This window comes from Perna viridis, chromosome 12 (assembly GCF_037379345.1).
Source record: "Perna viridis isolate PV_CMFRI_1.1 ecotype Kerala chromosome 12, ASM3737934v1, whole genome shotgun sequence".
Taxonomy (NCBI): Eukaryota; Metazoa; Mollusca; class Bivalvia; order Mytilida; family Mytilidae; genus Perna; species Perna viridis.
The window spans coordinates 29,842,291-29,862,212 of NC_142456.1; the positions used below are offsets into that span (position 1 = coordinate 29,842,291).

At 32.3% G+C, this 19,922-nt stretch overlaps 1 protein-coding gene across 2 annotated transcripts in view; it reads right to left on the reverse strand.

Annotated features, from left to right (window-relative positions):
- Positions 1 to 19,922, reverse strand: part of LOC148601965 (uncharacterized) — a 37,501-nt gene that overhangs the window by 14,898 nt on the left and 2,681 nt on the right. The window contains exons 1-6 of one of the 2 annotated variants that reach the window (XM_088554357.1): positions 17,951 to 18,113; positions 16,274 to 16,757; positions 13,500 to 14,503; positions 4,282 to 4,406; positions 2,135 to 2,275; positions 762 to 822 (exon numbers count right to left, since the gene is read on the reverse strand). In XM_088554357.1, the coding sequence (XP_088410483.1) occupies positions 762 to 822; positions 2,135 to 2,275; positions 4,282 to 4,406; positions 13,500 to 14,503; positions 16,274 to 16,511 (1,569 nt within the window). In that variant the 5' untranslated portion in view covers positions 16,512 to 16,757; positions 17,951 to 18,113. Of the gene's footprint in view, positions 1 to 761; positions 823 to 2,134; positions 2,276 to 4,281; positions 4,407 to 13,499; positions 14,504 to 16,273; positions 16,758 to 17,950; positions 18,114 to 19,922 lie in introns of those variants that run through there. The other variant, XM_088554356.1, reaches the window with a different exon arrangement.

The window sequence follows — 19,922 nt, forward strand, 5'->3', positions numbered from 1 at the left end:
GTTGTTTCATATTAATTTCTAACCAGGCATTATAAGAAGGAAATATTGTACAACTTTTGTTTGAAACATGTTATTAAGTTATTTGAACATAATTTGAAGAAAATATCACTAAAAATTTAATACTTAAAGATATATTTGATGATTAGATAAAATTTCTTTCAGTAACATTTCACTTCTGGTTTGTTTACATAACGCAATGTCTATTCACGTACCAAAATCTTTAATTTTGTGGCCAATTCTTACGTATTGATGTATAATACGCACTCCCATGTTCTGGAAATGATTTCTATGTAAAAATGTGTGCATAATACACACCAAAATACAGTCGTTATGTACTTCTGACGGGAAGTCTAGAAACTGTAAATTGAAAATTGAGGACCTGATGTACTAAGGTCCAAAAATGTCTGCAAGATGAGTTTTCCAGCACACGAAGTTACAAAACATGTGAAACATTGGCCTAGGATTTGACTGGACCAAACAGCTTTGTGACTAATTGAAAGGATGAAACTAATGTTTCAGGTTTCACCTGTCTCAGTTAAGTTTACAGTAACTAAGAAGATTATAATCAGGACATGTATAAATAATGTTGTAAAATATTTATTTCCCAAAAAGTCATAATACAGTTGAGATATTCATCACTTCTTTAAATTCATAACATTTAGTTTACTATAGATCTTGCAATGTAGCTGTTATGACAAAATTTTTAGTCACATTAAATATATACAGTTATCTCCCTTTACATATAGATTACTGAATCATACCTGGCTGAAAGCACTGACACCCTTGTCTGTTCTTCCACATCTGTGGTAATTTGATGTTTCTCTGGAAGAAGAATGTGGTTTATTAACTTTCATTGCATTTTCACTTTGTTTATATATTTTAGATTTTGGACCTGTTATACACCAAAATCCCTGTGGATGATCAGCAAAGTAAATTTGTTTGATTTTTGAAATAAACATTAAATGCATTACCATAAATTCATAATCAGAGAAATCCTGCAAAGTTTCTAGAATGAAGAGCAGTTACAAGAATTCAGATGAAAAAAAAAAAACAAATAGAAGGTGCACAATGTTATCATGTAATAAAGAATTAGTGAAAGTTTCATCAAGAAGGAGTTGTAGATTAGAACAGATCTGTTTATACTACTTGATGACAATCCATATTTTTCACAGTATTCTATGGAAATGATCTGTAAAATCCTGAACTCTCTGAAATTTTAACAAAGGTACTATGGATATTCACAATCCGTAGAGCGTAATATGCAGTCAAAACCCATAGAAAATACGAAAATTTGTATAAGTAAACACCTCTGTTAGAAGAAGGCCTCCCTTTGGTCTTCAAAGGACATAGTCCATATTTGGCATCAGAAAATCTCAAAAGTCATTCAGATAGATAAACAAAGTAGGAAATGTACAAATGCATAATGTAATATAGAATCTGTTAAACCTTCATTAGATTCAGCTTTTTCAGAGTAACTGCAGCTTAAAAGGTCCCTCCCTGGTCTTCAAATGAAAAAGTCCATATTTTGAAGCAGGTATCCACTAAAGTCATTCAAATGGGGAAAAAGGTGCACAATGCCAACATGTGATAAATAATTTGTAAAATTCCATTCATCTGTTTCAGAGGAGTTGTGGATCAAAACTGGGGACAGACAAACGAACTGACAACATGATCAGTATATACTTCCCACTTTTATAAATACCCTGTGGTCCCTACTAACAGTAAATTATTGATTATTTATTCATGTCTGTAACTGGAAATACTATGTGCAATTACACATAAAATCATTCTTATTTGACTCTGAACATACAATCATTACATGTAAGATTACCTCCCCTCACAATAATAATACTTCATATACATATACATGATATATTACCTTCCTTATAAGTTTTCATCAGAAAAAAATAAAGAAAATCCTTCAAAAATGGAGGTGTTATCCAGGTAACATCATACTATAACCAAATGATGGGTGTACAGATGCACAGACAAGTCCAAAACATTACATCACAAATTGTGGGGTATAGTATAATCCCCTAATATTCAGAATTTTTCACATTTAGACATCTTGGTATATCTAAAAAGAAAAAAAAAAAATGGGTCTGATACATTTAACATAAATTTATGAAAATACCTGGATTCAATAAGCCTTGTTTTAATGAGAGCATCGAACAAAGCAGACTCGATGGTCTTGTCTGTGTCTTCCTGTACAGCAAAGCCATGGTAATCCCATCCAAGATACAGAATCTTCAATGCTATGTGGCGTGTGTTGTACCTGAAAAATAAAAATAGAATCTTATGTGTTGTGTGTTGTACCTAAAAAATAGATATGGAATCGTGTGTTGTACATGTACCTGAAAAATAGATACAGTGTGAGAAACCATTTTTTTTCTCAACTTGCCATTCTGGATAGTGGAATATTGAAACTAGCCACATTCGTTGGTTTTTTTTCTGTACTATCATCTATTTTCTCTTGGATTTGACTATCTTCTGCCTTTCTTTTTCTTTCTTCAACTATCTTTTCATTTATTTTAAATTTATCAAAAACTTTTCCATTTTCGAATATTCCATCCCATTTAAGTTATTCATGTACTTTACAGTAACAAAATAAGTACTCCATTTCTGAACTCATATCTTAAAAAATAAAATTATATTTCAACAGATTCATCATTATGAAACAAGAAAATCATTTGCTTCTGGTTCATTTTTATTTTGACAATAAACAACTAATTTGCATGGTAGCAAATCTTAAATTACCAAGATAATTTAGTTTGAATACTAATACGAGATCAGGACCGTTGCCTAGGTTTTGGCACAAACCGTTTACCGGAAATAAAAATGGCAGATCGTAAACAATGCTTTACAAGTCAATAAAATTGTGCATATCATGCCAAAATTCACTTGACATATTCAAGCTAAACTTCTTAAAATGTAGGGAACATATTTTTATGTATGGTGTTAAGGGATGTTTTACTTTATAACCAGTTGGCTGGTTAACTTTTGACAGAACTAGCCAATCAAATGACAGTCGCCAAATTGACGACCGTAAGCAAATGATAACTCGCCAAAATACACATCTACTTGTATTTAGCGAGCTTGCGAGTGGTGGTTTCCCACACTGTAGATATGGAATCTTGTGTGTTGTACATGTACCTGAAAAATAGATAAGCAATCTTCAATGCCGACAGTCATGTGACAGGAATTGAACCTGAAACAGAAATCTTTTAGAATCTTTAATGTCATGTGGTTTATATTGTACCTGAAACAGAATCTAAATGTTACATGTCGTACTCTGTACCTAAAAAGAGATGCAGAATCTTCAATGTTACATGCTGTGTGTTGTACCTGAAAAATATATACAGAATCTTAAATGCTACTGGCATATATTGTACCTGAAACAGGATAATTGGTTCTTCTTTACAAGTACAGTATCATTCTAAAATGCTTTTGGGGGAAATTTTATAATTTTTAGTATGTTTTCTTTGTTGAAAATTCTCTTCCCTGTGTTTTTTTTATATTTTTTTTGCTGACTTTTAAATATGGGAAAAGTGGGACAGTATAACATGTGCAACTGTTAAATATAGAATCAACAAGGAAAGTGAGTTGATTATGGGAATTTCCCACATCAACAGCGATACATTTTCATAGTTTCAATGTCCAGGTTTGCCAACATACTTAAACTATGAAAAGTTATTTCTTGAGATGTGAGAAATTTCATAGCTTAAGTTGTAGGTTCTGTTTCTTGTAATTCTGCCAAATGAAAACAGGACATCTTTGTCCTGGTGGAATTTCTAGCTATCATCTGTCTATGACATCAACAATTGTTACAGGAGAACAGTGTTAGAAATGTCACAACATCACTTTTGACTTTTTTGTCCCTATTTGGCCCCTTAATTAATATAAAGTTGGAGCCATATTCCCCAAAATCAATACCAACTTTCTTTTTGTGGTCTGGAATCATATCATACAATTTTTAAAAGATCAACCACCTAATACTAAAGTTATTGCATGACAACCAAGAGTCTCCAGACACTGATAACTACAACAGCACCAGCATCGTATCAATTAACGACTGTAAGTTTTTTGCAGTCATATAAAAAGCATGTGACTTTTTTTACCACTGATGGGTGATTTAATTTCTGCAAGAGTCCTACAATTTGACATTTTCAAGGTTTTTTTTACAGATTTAATGACAGAAACAGATTCCTTGGTTAAAAATATTTCCCCTCTCTATATGACCAAATTAAGATGTTGACATACTTGCTGTATACAGGCACCTACTTTTTGAAGTCAAATTCTTTGAATTTCTGTTTACGACCCTGTTTAGTGTCTCCTTGGTTCTTTAACATCACATTTCTGAGCTGTTTAACATGAGATTCCAACTGCTGAACCCGAGAGATGAGATCCTGAAAAGACAAAGAAAAAACATGGTGAATAAACTCACTTCATCAATAGAGCATTTTAATTCTTCAGGTCATTGCAGGGTTTTATTAGACCCACCATTTAAGGGAGTAAAGGGTCTTAAATTAAAATAAAATCTTCTATTTCAACCACGATTGTTTGTCGGCTTTATTGCAAACATGGTTATGGAGTAATATTGTATAGAAATGAAATTATATTCATTGCGTCTTTTAAATAAAAACCATAACAACTGATGTGTAGCAGAAAGTGAGGTAAGTGCACACCTTTGGCAAAAGCCATTTTTGAAAAAAAGACTTTCATTTAACAGACAATATGAGAGGAATTTACCATAAATTGAAATTATTTACATGATAAAAAAAATGGCAATAGGTTGATTGATTGAATGCTGTTTTACTCCTCCAATGTTTACTTTTATGAGTGGAAAGTTCTGTGGAATAACTTTTCTGAGATTGAAATCAATGGTCCACTGGAGGAAAACAAACAGTCCTCAAAGAAGTGTCAATGAAAAGGACTGAAGGTCAAGTACCTAGGTAAATGAAATTTCAAAGGTCAAAGGAAACTGACGTCACCTAAAAGATCTCAAAGATTACAAATGTATGCTACTACCAAGTCCACCAAGGTCATTAAGAAAAAGAAATGGACTGAACCTGAATTTCATTTAATTTTGTGTACATGAAACACACATATCTCAGTCCTTTGGGAATTTTAGTGTCTAAATAGACCTACTAATAGAGCAAATAGCTAAATATGTACATGTATAGTGTAATAAACCTCAAAAACTGGACATTTTAAATGAACTTTAACCTACAAAATTATGAATTTAATTTTTTCAAATACCCTTTGGAATAAGAACACTGTAGATTAAATCTTTAGGCTGACTATCAGTACACTAGTACAATTTATCATCTGTTCATCAATTCTCTTCTTACCAACATTTATTTCTAAATATTTCTAAAATCTATCATGAGTGAACACAATAAGATAATCTACATCTATAAACATTACTCTATCAATAATAGCACAACTGAAAACCCTGAGTATCACAAAGTTTCAAAAATCAAATTATTTCAATTTACCATCACATCTCTAGCTATTAAGAACCAGAAACATCAATATTAAACGAGTGAGGCCGTGTTATGATGGCAGTTAGAAAATTCTGACAAAAAATCCTTCCTAATTCATAGACACTAGCATTTGACAGCTCAGTTTATGTAAAAATCAATAGTATTTTGTATCAATACCCGCACTGTGAAGAATTTTCCTTTCGGGTAAATATTCATCCTAATTGTGTATACAATGCAGTCTGAGAAGCTGATCAATTGCTAGGATTTCGAGCCATCATATGGGATTTTTAATGGTGATTTGTTTTCTATATTGAATTTATAGTTTTAATAAAAAGCGAGAGGGGTGACATTTCTTAGTTTGTTGTGTGGAGTAAAATTAACTCTTAAACTTGCACATAATAAATTTACAGTATTTTATTCCTACAGTGTCAAATACATAAAATGTATAAGTACTATAACTCATGTAAAGTTTGCCAATCAAAATGGCAATATGATAGGATAATTAACTATTATGGTCTTTAATGGTTAGCACCCTTCATGATTCAACAACCTCATAGGAGCTTTATCAACAAAGAATTTTTTTTAATGAATCAATGAAATCTCATTAACAATATCAAAACAACTGTTTTCATTCCAAAGCTAAACATAAGGTTGAGTAAAAAGTCATACATTGATGTAAGTTTTTTATTCACTATGCATACATATGTGCATATTTTAGTTTTTTGTAAGTGTGAAGCCATCATTCAGGAAAAATGTAGTGCTATATATTATACTTCTAAAAAGTTGGCCACTTTGTAACTTGGTTAAAGCATGAGTTCACAGAAAATAAAATAACCTAAAGCCTATCGAGTATTGACCTTGTTTGTGAGTTTATTACTGTAAGTTTGGACTTATATAATCTGCCTTAGCTTAATAAAATAAAAAATTCTCAAACTGAAATATTCTCAAGAGACATGTTTTTCCTCAAATTTTGAATTTCAAGAAATTAGATTAGAAATTTGAGATAATTTTATAAAAATCTGAGTTTGAGATTTTTATGAAAGAGTAATCAAGGGAACCAAGGTTATAGTGGTAATCAAAAGAATGTAATCAACCAGACATGGAAAACAGACATACACAACAAAGAACATAAAGTAACTAAAATCATACATACAAAGTAACAAAAGTAACCCATGAAACTAGACCATGGGTCCATAGTTTCAGTGACCTTCCAAGGAAGAACAAAATCATGGTCACATAGGACAGGTTAATTTTACATAGAATGCCCTACATAGAGTTATTTTTGTGTCATTCAAGACTGGATATTGCTGAATCCAGGTAAGATTTGACTGTAAATGCGTAGGACATATACATACAATATACATGTAAGTAAATGAAGTGCAATTAAAGTTGCATGTTCTAGTTAATAATTCAATACAAGCTTAGTATTAAGAACATGAAAAATTGAGATAATGTGAAAATGTAATAAATTCTCCTATTTGTGTTATTGATTTCACCTGCTAAGTACAGCATAAAATATAAACATAAATAACTTAACCGGAGAATAAAATGTTTCATTGCAAGATAAACCGATTATGGGACGCCAGCACATCACTAATTTATAGCCTCCTACCCCGAGGTCCGCATACTTTCTACGTAAGAAACATACCCGTAACTATGATGGGAAACTAACAATGGCCTAAGGATCAAAGGTGTTGAAGTCGTGCATTGTTCTGTATGATACTGAAATCACTGTAGCGACTAAATATGCATACCCAGGAGCTCTGAGAGTTCTCCTACGAGACCTACCCCTTTTAGATAGTATTTAAGATTCTTATTTAAACATTTATGTATCAGAGGTGTTATCAATAATGTAGATAGGAATGAATGATGTTTTTGATGTCTTGGTGATTACCAATAATTTATGCATACCCTAATAGCTATTTACAAAACTGTGGATACCCTTTCAATGATGTGTACAGATAATAGTTACATAGGGTATGTTTAAGTTTAAAGTCATATCGTGGCTGGACAAGTATACCAATAGGATAGGTTTTAACATACAGTGAACCATACCTCAGGAAGCCTTCAAAAAGAGAGCAAAATCCTACTCAGATTAGATTGGTGGTCTTTATCTACAGGTTATTTTAACATAGAATTCACTACTTAAGGGTATTTTTTTATCAAAGTCTTTTCAGACAGGTTACTGTTGAATAGAGGTGGTTACTAAGACAGTTTTTATTGTACTCTAATATAAACATATTAATGTTACAAAAATTGGAACTGGTTAAGAAATAAGGGAAAATATTAAGTGTCAGTATCTGTAAGAATCAGGCAGTCAGTGAAACATAGTATGAAAAAAACCCACATTTTGATAGTTTAATTTGACTATTTGCACCATCAGAATCAAGGAAAACAGACAAGATTGTTCATATCATACTGGACCATTGAGTTACAATATCATTGAAAATAAACATTTCAAGGGCAGATAACTCTGTCAAAAACCTCATTTTTCTAAGATTCAAATCCAATAATGGTATCAAATAGAGAAGGTGATATAACATTGTCAGATCCATAGGCTTTCCACAAGCACGTTTCTGATTTTTTCCATTTTGCCACAGATTCTTACGAACACTTACACTTAATTACTCTCCCTTCCCCATTTGTTTTCACTATTAACTACATTGAACCTTTATAAATCTGTCTGATAACATACATTCTCAGGAAAAAAATCATTAAAATAAATACCACTTCTAGAGATAAAATAAGTTTACATTTTCTCAGAAAATCACTCATACATGTATATACATGTATCATGCATCATGTACAAGTACACACGTAAAGGGATAAATGGATAGAGACTGAAACCACTTCATTTGGATCATGTTTACCAAAAGAAGCTCTTCAAAAAGATTAGAATTTGAAACTGTATTCAGGATAGATATACAGATAACCTAGGGTGTCATAATTACAATAATTTCAACAAGTTACACATACATGTACAATTAAACCTAGCTGTCTAAACCATACCGTAAATAAACAGGAAATATAGTTAAACCTGTTCAAACCAAACCATTTATGACTTTAAAACTGGTCTAGTTTAAAGAGGTGTCCGGTTTTCCAAGGTTAAAAATACATTTAAACTAATAATAGGGACTTTAAAAAGTGTGTGGTTAACGCAGGTTTTCAGATTACTCAGGGTTTGGTTTCAGATGCATTTTTATATCAGAACTTCTAGACTAGTGTTTGATAACAATCTTTATAGACTGAAAATTAGGATAAAATCTATGTAGTTCAGTTAACCCTGGTTTAACTACACTTGCTCCATCTCGCCTTTGAACATACATTACAGGAAAGAGAGACCATCCAGTTCATATACTACTTACACTTAAAATCATGTTCCAGCTGAAATTGAATTACCCTTATAAATTAAATGCTTGTCAATTGAAAATTGAAAAAATTCAAAGCTGCTTTTTTTTTCATTATGATTAAGATTAAATCTCTTCAATTTTTACATGTTATAAGTCTGTGTAATGAAACATTGAAATTTTCCAATTGAATTTTATTTCACCATTACAGGATGTATACCTGTCTTAAGTTCATTATCTGTGCAGTTTTGACAAGTCAAGTTGGGTCAGATGTTGCTTGTTTATGTCATCACAAATGCACCTTAAAAATTTCTAAAATATTGACACATGTAATTCATTAAGTAATTTCCATTGTATTGATAATATTATGTAATGCTTTTGAGACAATGAGTGTAAAAAAACAGATACATGCAGAGCATCTAGAATTAAAAGAAAGGTGCCTACACTGTTCTGTAAGATTCATAAATCAATTAGATCAATAAACCAATAATCAAAGTGATCAAGAATAAAGTTTCCTTGTCTGTTAGATATACATGTATTTGTGACTGTAGTACATCTCTCATAGATGTACATCATATGTAATTAAACATCAATTTACTAACTTCAGTTTGTATCTTACAATGTGATAAACTAAAAAAGTGGACTTTTTTTACCTTCAGCTGTAAGACCTTTGAAGTTTCATTTACCTAGGTCTTGGACCATTAAATCCTATTCCTCAACACTTTATTGTGGCCTAAAGGGAATCATTGATTTGAAAATTAGGAAAGTCCTAGACCTTCCACTGAAACCTGACATATAAAATATAACCTTGACTGTTCTCAAAAGCAATTGCTTAATTGTTACAGTCTGCAAAACTTTACTCTTTGTGCAATAGAATCAAAAAGCTCATCACTTGTCTTATCCCGCACCTTCATTTCAAATAAGATCCTAGCCCCCATCCCAACTCCCCATCCTGAATAAAATGGAGACATATTATCCCTTATATTAACAAAGTCTTTCGATGAGTTTCTATGGGAATGTAGACTGCCATTAGAAAAGAATGATTTTTTTTCTACATGTATGCCAGAAAAAATATGGCTTTTAAACATCAGTTGACAGGTTACCAAACTTGATCTTCATTGATTTAATATAATAATTTTGGGAAAACAACAATAATATGGTATTTGATAGTACATAAAATGATACCCCACCATGTTGCAGAACAATTTGCAGGGTAAAAACAATTTAAAATGGCTATATCCTTTGAGAAAACAATCCCATAAAACTGATATTTTAACTTGATCTGTATTTTATGATTCTCAAAACTATACAAAGTTTGGAAACCGTTAGAGATGGACTGATTTTCCCAATTCGAAAAGTCTATGAAACAAGGTTGAAATACATGTACAAGTGGAGCAAAAAAATAAACTAAAATTTGGTTCTATCAGAAAAAAAATTACTATGTACACAGACAAAGTTGATCAATTTACACATCAGCCTGATCATTTGAGACTGACAATGCAGACAAACTAGGGATCAAACCCCCAAAGAAAATGTTTCTAATGGATGTAATATTACCCTTTGGTGAGCCTCACCTAAATAGTATACCCTCTCACCCTAATATGGGGTTACAATGATGTATTGTTGTGACAATACATAGACAAGTTTATGACTTCATGACAAACATAATCTCCAGATTTTGTGTTCCAAAAAACGATAACAACACTCTGAACTTGTGTCCTGCGGCAAGAATTTGTCACACAAAGCCTACATCAGGTAGAAACAATTAAAAAGTAATTGCAAATTTATTTCCTTGTAAGTGTCAAATTCTATCTAAATTTTACATCAAATGTATGTTGTAATCGAGACATATCTTTTGTTTTAAGTCTGATAAATATGCAATATCTCATTCATCTGTACATGTATAAAATATACACTGTACATGTACATGTAAGTTTAAACTTGTTGTCGATCATGAAAAGGATATATAAAGTAAAAGTCTGGAAATTTCTATCATAATCAACACCAAGAAACCTACAAGAACATGTTTGTCTGTTTCAAATTTTCCATATTTTTTCCGTTTATATTAAATTGTAATTTGGAAATTTCACAGGGGAAAATTCGCAGTAAACAAGACACTAAAGTATGATCAGAAACCAATAATGGCCAAAGAAACAAAGTTGGTAATGCCAATTGTTCTGTATGAAACCAAAATGTCGAGAAAAAAAAATTGTCACATAGAAAAATCTAACAACACACATGTATTTGAGTAATAATTCTTCTATGAAAGTACTGAATTAAAAGCCTCCGTAAGGAAAATGGCAATCACAAAAACACAGACGAATATTTTTCATATAAATAACTAACTTTCCTAATTCCAACGCATGATGATTCAGAATCAATTCTCTCAAAGTTAGACCATCAATATTTATTGTTTAACTTTTACGTGCCGATTGCATTTAACAAAGTTTTAACAGTGGGTCAAACTACCATTGATATTGATTAATACGAAAACCCACCCTCCAACAATTGAAAGCTCATTCATTTATATGCTAATTTGGCAATTTCTCCTTCCGTCACCCGAAATTAAGTCTTAATTTGGCTAACAGTAAATTTACCAATAAAAGTTATTGCCATGGTAACAAGAAAGATCGATAGGAAATTTGACTGAATCAGGGTAGTTGAAAAAATTTCTAAGACGTAATTAATGTGTTTCTCTCACCACTAAACTTGGGAGTATGACAAACACAGTTAACATTTACTTAAGAGCCAAAATCGATTAGATTAGGAAAAAGTTCTTATGATCATAGTTCAGTTTTGGATATTTTAGTCCAACAACAGGGTTATGACATAATATTTTTGTGTAATGATACAATTTCAACACTCTTGTCACAGCACGAACTTCCATACAGCTACATTTGTACAATGAAGAGATACAATATATACTATAAAATGTGCATGCACTTATAACAAGTTACGTGTGAAAAAAAAATCTGATACATAAAAGTTAGAAAGACTATGGTTAATTAATATTGTAGCATAGTCATCAAATTTAAACATGTAGAGTTCATATCAATATACCTGACTCTACTCAGTTTTTTATTTTCTGATTGCCTTAAGTTTCTTACAGTTTAATGTATACCTGTAATTGTACATGAATGTGGGTCCTACTCAATGTTAAAGGATAGATGATGGCACCTTTCCTTTTTTTATTCAGATCATTATTTAACTACATGTAGCTGTTTCTTTTTGTTTTTGTTTCATGGGCTTTATCACTACAACTTTGTTTAACTACACTGTATAAGAGCCAAACCCATAACCAATAGTGGTGGACCCATGAAGGGGAGGGTGTAGACCTCCCCCACTTTATAATATTTTGTTCTTTTAGTGCTTGGAAGTTTTGGAACCACTCCCTTCAAAATATCTATATCGGCCAATGTAACTAGCAGTGTAAACCTGATGTATATACACATACATGTACATTTTGTACATGTACTACATTTATGTACCTAGATATATCTACCAGTAAATATATTATATCCAAAGAGGAGTTTTTGAAGCATAAAATAACAATAATATATGCGATCCATTAGGCAGTAATTTAACAAAAATGCTGAAGCCTGTTACTATTAAGGCACCTCAATCATGCACAAGCATTTTAAATGCAGAGGTGACACATGCAACAACAAAGCCAGAACAACATACAAAGAAAACACTGTTAAAAATATGATCTGTGGAATTCAAAATACTTCTGGAATAGTTTTTACCAATTTATATAAGGTGCCAATATATGACAAGAATGGATGCAGTGATTATGTCAAAGAAACAATAACCCCACCAGAATGAAAAATATCAGCTCGAGGCCACCCTTAGATAGTCTTCCATCAGGCAAGTTGAAAAGGACTTTTTAATTGATTTTTGTGCATTTGTACATCTTACTTCAAAAGAATAATTGTGCTTGAAAAGCCATCTTGAATGACAATGGTCCTATCAGAACAAACATTTTGACAAGGGAAGTGATATATTGTATTTGACCATATAATTTAAAATAAAAAAAACTAACATAATTGGACTCTTTTAAAATTCACACTAGAATCTAACTTCATGCAAGTTTTTTCCATCAACCATTATACATGTTTACATGTAATAACATATCCATGTACATATTTCTTTACATACATGTACATATACAAAATAATTTTAAAAATACTATATATATATATATATATATATATATATAACATCTCAGAATGTGACAACTCTATTCGCTACGCTGCTCCATCGGATCAAATTGATACAGGGAAGATATGTAAACGTATAAAAAGGTCTGAAAAATTCCCAACGATGTTAGAACTGTCAAATTTGCGATGCAAATTTTTGGTCGTTCCCTCCGCAGGACTTGGAAATATAGCTTTCGCTGGCCGGGTCATTCCTCCTAGGCTATAGCTGGTCGAGTGGTCTAGGGCGCTGGACTTTGTGCAGGCGGTGTTGCCATAGATGTCACAGCGGTACGAGTTCGAGTCCCGCGGAGGGAACGACCAAAAATTTGCATCGCAAATTTGACAGTTCTAACATCATTGGGAATTTTTCAGACCTTTCTATATATATATATATATATTTTTCCATCACAATAAACGAACATGACTACATACACCTTGTACATACATGGATTAAGCATGAGAAATACCTTGGGTTGACCTTGATTCTCAGTATCCTCGACCTCTGACCCCTCCATACCCTCATCCCAAACATAGTGGTAAGAGTCATCGTTGTCACCATTGACACAATAGTTCAAAGGAGAATTCCTTGACTGGATGCTACAGAGGTTGCTTCCTCTTTCATGTTCACGTCTATTTACTAGATCTCGTAATTCTTTCCTGATATATTCATCTATATCATGTTTTGGTCCATTCATTTCAGAGCTAGATGTTGAGTGACAGCTGGATCTACTTTCTCTTTGCATTGGAATAAATCGCTTTCGAGCCTTTGCTCTTTCTTGTGGCTGAGTAATGCTGAATTTTTGGTTTATATTGGGTTTTAAATAATCTTTGGTTTCCATGAAAACTGGTTTCTCATCCACTTCCATGGGTTCTTTTTTCACTTTGACTAGTGGTAAAGGCATGTCTTGAGGCAAGCTTTGGTCAATGCCTTGAGATAAGGAAAAATACTGATTTTGAGCACCAGGAAATAAATTCATATTATGGCTTCCCTGACTAGAGAACATGGCAGCTTGACTGACCATAGGCAAGATATGAGGAATTGCTAGGGGCAATCCCATTGGCTGACTAGATAACATAGAATTAGGCAAGTTATTAACAAGTGGGGCAAGAGACTTTGGCAAGGTTGGTGTTGACAAGATTGGCAATAAACCAGGTGAATTTCCATTACTTGGTGTATTCTTATTTTGGGGAAGAGTTATCTTTGGTGAATGACTAGGTGATTCTCGCCCTCTGCCACTAGGTGGCATTCTTTGGTTGGGTGATGGAGTTGACCCAGGACTGTTGTTGTTAGCATGGTTACCCTTTTGAGATGGCATATTTGAAACAGTTGCATTGTTGTTGTAATTTGGTCCCGCATATTGGTCATGTGATCCAAGAACTTCAACAAACCAATGGTTTACATATCCTAATCGCATAGTGAGTTTGACTCTGTAGCTACACTTGTGACCTCTCATCTTTGTCTTATCACACCCTGAAATTTTAATTTAAATTTGATATAATATCAGAAATTTAATATAATTACAACAGCGCGAGATATTACTACTAAGGTATACATTTCTTGTTATACACATATGTACATGTACAATGTATTGTATATATCTGCCAGTAAATCAAAAATACACAAGAAATTACCAACAGACAACAGGAGTTCAAATTTATTTTCAAGATTTGAAGCTGGACATTCCTGAGAGCGGAAGGCCCTGGATATTCCAAAGATTGGAAGCTGGACATTTCCAAGTTTGAAAGGTCCTGGACATTCCCAAGTTTCAAAACAATGGTCCACTTGAAGAAAACCAAAAGCTGTCAATAATGAGTGAATAAATAGGATTAAAGGTTCAGAAGCTAGTAATATGAAGTTTTAAAGATTCTATGTCAGAAATTGTAGGTCCAGGACCTTGGAAACACCAACTTGATCTCTGGACAATAACCCCAGTAATAAGAGAAAAATTAATAAAGTTAAACCTATCTGAACCAGATCCCTCTTAGACAGATAGATACGTTCAGCTTAGAAGGCGTTCCTGTCACAACATGAAATTTCAGTTGGTTTTCACCCCCCTCCCACCCCCGAAAAAAAAAACACAAAAATTTGGGGCTGGAATTTCAAAATCAGAATATTTATCGTGTCAGTTTCCAGTATTAAGGCAGTATATTAAACAAATCTTTCATTTCTTGGTAACTAAAATGATGTTTCTTCTCTAAAACTGATGTGGCTATGGGTTAGAACATATCTATACTAAAAATAGGTGAAATAAGGCTAGCAAAGATATGGTTTAAAAATAAAAATAAAAGTCCTCCCACTTGCACCATATTTTTTGTGAAGGTTGGATGAAAATCTACCATTTAACTTTACTTGGCTGATGATAACAACTATTTAAGATGAAACCATTACATAAACAGCTAGCTGCCACATAATTTCTATATGGTCTCAAGTTCCTGGCATTTTAACATGTTTAAACTGCTTAATGTACATTGTAGCTGCCACAAAATTAAGTTTGTTAGTTTTATATGGTCTCAAATTCCTAGCTTTTTAAAACATGTTTAAAACTGGTTATTGCCACATTCTTAAGATGGTACGTACTTACATTTGATTTTAAGTTTGTAAGTACATACTATATCAATGATAGATCTTGGGGTTTCCAGGGATAGGATCCCCTTTAGTCAGAAATTTTGTTAATTTTGTGCACAATTTGGGCAAAAATAGCTCAATAATAGTCTGAAACCCCCCTTTTCTGTGCCTCAGATAGAATCCTCTTTTCAAAATATCTCTAGCATTTTTTAGACTACTAGCTGCCCCACAACTTTTACTGTAAGTTTTAACTACCGGTACATGTACATGTACATGTAAATAGTATCATGCTGAAACATACAAATATACCTAATACATATACATGTACATGCATGTTGTACTAGTATCCTCCTCATGTGTACTACATGTATGTACTGTACAATGTTCAAGATACACTCAGAAATACATGTAGCATTAGAAGCCATTTACAAGTACATATATTTTGGATTTTATTTTTACATCTGCTAAGGTTTGAGCTGTATTTCCTATATTTCTTGATAATAATTGTAGACAGAAGTTAGTATGTTACAGAGCTTGACATACATGTACATCTACATGTTATATTTTATCAGAAATTACAATGGACTACATATTTCACACAATAAAATACAGGTTCTAAATAATGTGGCTCAATCCTATTTATACAATTCCTAAAATTCTCTTTGGTAAACATACCTGGCATACATTCTCCATAGTATCCACAAGCCCTTTTACAAGCACCTGATCCACTACAATAAAGTGTTTCCCTAGCAACCACAATTTGTTTAGCATTTTTGGCACGTCCAGCACGAATTGTCCCATTTGTTAAAACCATGCGTCCAAATTCAGTCAGATTAAACTGATCATCCAAAAATGTCTTTCCTTTAATCACTTCTACATATATTTTATGAACCTCTCTCCCCTTTCGGAGCATGTTAGTTCGTTCAAATGTTTCTACCCCTGATAAATAACTCCATAACTTTGCACACTCTACTAGTGTTCCTTTCCAAGGAGGACGTGTGTCACCTGTGTGGATAGTTGCTGTTGGTTCTTCTTTCCAAGGAGACTGAGGCTCTTCTGGTGTGAGCTCTGCTTCTTTCCATGGTGATTGAGGCTCTTCAGGGGTGGGAACTGGTTCTTCCCAAGATTGCTCTGGGTCTGGCTCAGATGGTGATGTTTCCTAAAGTAGGAGGATCTCATTCAGTATAACAAAACTGCATTTTAATGCCTTCGAAATAACTGACAAAACATTCTCCCTAACAACTTACTATAAAGCAGGGTAATTTTTTTTTAACTATTCTAAGTTAAATTTAATTGGACTAATGCATGGTCGCGTATTTTGGGGTGTAAAAAATGGTCTTTTTAATGTAAATAGATATAAGTATAATTTAGGCATATTTGATTTTGGCAAATGAAAAATAGGTGCCCTAATAAATACTTTTTCAATTCATTTTGGTGTTCCTAAAAAGACCGCTTAAATATGCCAAATTAGCACTTTGATGAAAATTAACCACTATACAGTTATTCAGAAATCAATGAACTGTCTTTTGTTCCAAAGCTACAGTTGATCCCCTAAAATTAGCTTTGAAGTCAACTCAGCCTGCCCTGTACAGATACATTTTTATGTACCCTGAAAAATATGAAGGTAGTTTTTCTTCAAATAACCAACAAATCATGTAAATTTCTACATTTTTAGGATCTCAATTCACTAAAGCCAAAACCAAACAATGCTGAGTTACCTGCTTTATAGTAAAACCCTAATTATTTCTTCAGGTTAAAAACTGAAGCGCAGATGTATGCACATTTAATGTTTGAAGTCATGCTTAAAACATGCAAATACATGTATGTAAACATTCATATTGAAAGGGGAGATAAACCTTACATATGCTTTATATTTATCTAGAGACAGTTAGTCATGCTTTAACTGGTTTCTAATATTGAAAAAAGGACACTAAGCACTATAATTGTAATACTAACTAATGTACAGGTTTCAGGCAAAATTGATTGAAAATAATTTGTTTACATACATAAAATGTATAAATCAATTCACATAGAATTTTTTAACCATATTCCAATATTTTTACAGATAGGAAACCCTTGAAATCAGAAAAAAATCAATTATCATCCCTTACAAAGATTCTTACTCCAAAGTTCATTGTACTATAGCATTTTTTATAAACATTTTTGATCCTTGAAATGAACACATACTTAACAAAGATCATGGATAATAAAAAATTTTCATTCATTTGACCTTTTTCTTTCTGTCTTTATTAAGTTCAAACAGAAATCAAATGATAACTACAACTGCTCTAGTAGATGTTTGGAATAATTCAAGGGTGACCACTCTGTAAAAGATAATTTCCTCACACCAACCTTTGACCTTCACCTCTCATCACCATGACGACCTGGCAGGACAGGTATTGGACAAGCTAGATGCAAAATTGTATTTTTCATGCAATTCTCATTCCATAAAGTAATTCTTTCACCAGATATAGACATAAACATGCTGAAAATCATGTTCAAGTTTGCTATCACATGCACTGAAAGACAAAATCATTGATAAACTTTCAAAACTAAATATAAGTATATATATACAAAAACAGCTGCACTATAATGCCTGATATGCCTGTCCAATCTTAGCTTAGTTTACATAAACAAAGGTCTACTAGAAATACTTTAAGCAAGATACTTAGAGAATACCCCCTCTACAAATAGAGTAAATGTTAAACCCTAGATTATCTCCTTCAAGATTTTTATTTCTTGGAGCACATCTTCATGCAATGCCAATGCTTACTAAAAATTGTACAGAAATCACCTCAGTAGTTTGAGAGGTGTCATTAGATTACAAGAAATGTGGACAAAAACATGGTAAGACAGGGTCATTCCTACATTTGTTAACATACAAAAAACAATTTGTTTGCTTAGGGTATGAACATAAAATGGAGAAGACTACTTTGAATACGAAAATTGTACATAAAAAGTTATTAAAATCCTTCCAATCGCTTAAGTGTTCATATAATATGTGGATTGAAGGACAGATAAGACAAACAGCGATATACCCCAAAGTGTCCTCTATAAGATAGTAGTACAAAAAATGTACATTGTATGTTGAACAAAAGTTTATAAGTTTAGTTTTAAAGGAGAACAACAAATAATTAAATAAAATAACTACATAGCGATGAAGTTAAAAGGAGTATTTATGTTCAGTGAAACCTATCTAACTCTTTTAATATGTTAAAATTGGTTCAGTTTAGACAGGTGTCCAGTTTACCCTGGTTAAAAATACATTAGTATATAAAAAAAAAAATTAAAAGGACTTAAAAAAGTGACTGGCTTAGGTTTGTCTGGTTATTCAGGGTTTGGATTACACAGGTTTCACAGTTTTACTATTTCTTTATACATATAACTAAGACTTTTTTAGTAGAGTCTAAGTCAGTACAATCTTCATGTACAGGTACAAATGTACATGCATCCTACATGTACAAAATGTACATGTCTTCAAATTTATTCAATAAGCATGCCATGTACCTGTACATGTACATTGTATTCTCAAATCAATTTCTCAAGTGGACAACCTTTTATATAATTTTGAAGCGTGAATTTATTTTAATAAAGTTAAGTCAAAGTATGCAGGGAACACACATGTACTGCATATAACAGCACATTTTGTACTTATATGTATACATACACAACATGTTTAATTACAAGCAAATAGTAATGTCCTTTTATTGAGACATGCACATGTACAAGTACAATGTACATGTAGCTCGTAGTGCATAACACCTCAATAAAGTCTTATCACAATAAAATAGGGTAGATACACAAGTTCATGGTAGTTTTATGGCCTTATCTTGTAATTCTGACTGATAATAAACATCTGTTCATGTCCATTTTGACAAGTCATTTATCTTCACCCGGAGTTGTCTACCCCTTTGGGTACCCCAATGACGGCAATTACGATTAACTACATTTTTATTCTTTGACATTAAAACAGTATAAGCATGTGGTATTTTAATAACTTTTCACATAATTTCACCCATGTTTATACCACCCTTTCCTGCACCCCAGGTGTATTAAATGTGATTAATACCTAGTCTTCATTGATTTAAAACAAAATGGTAACATTTTGCAGGGATTTACATAAATTTTTTTTATCCCCAAGAAAGAATCTTACACTGTTTTATAACTCAGTATGTAAAGTCAATAAAAATACGAATATGATATAGACAAAAGGGTTAAATACTTTTCACAATAATATAAAACTTAATCAGATGAATATGTTCATGTTGCACTTCAGTGAATATCATAATCATATATTGTAATTTTTTTTTATATCTTTTAGTAT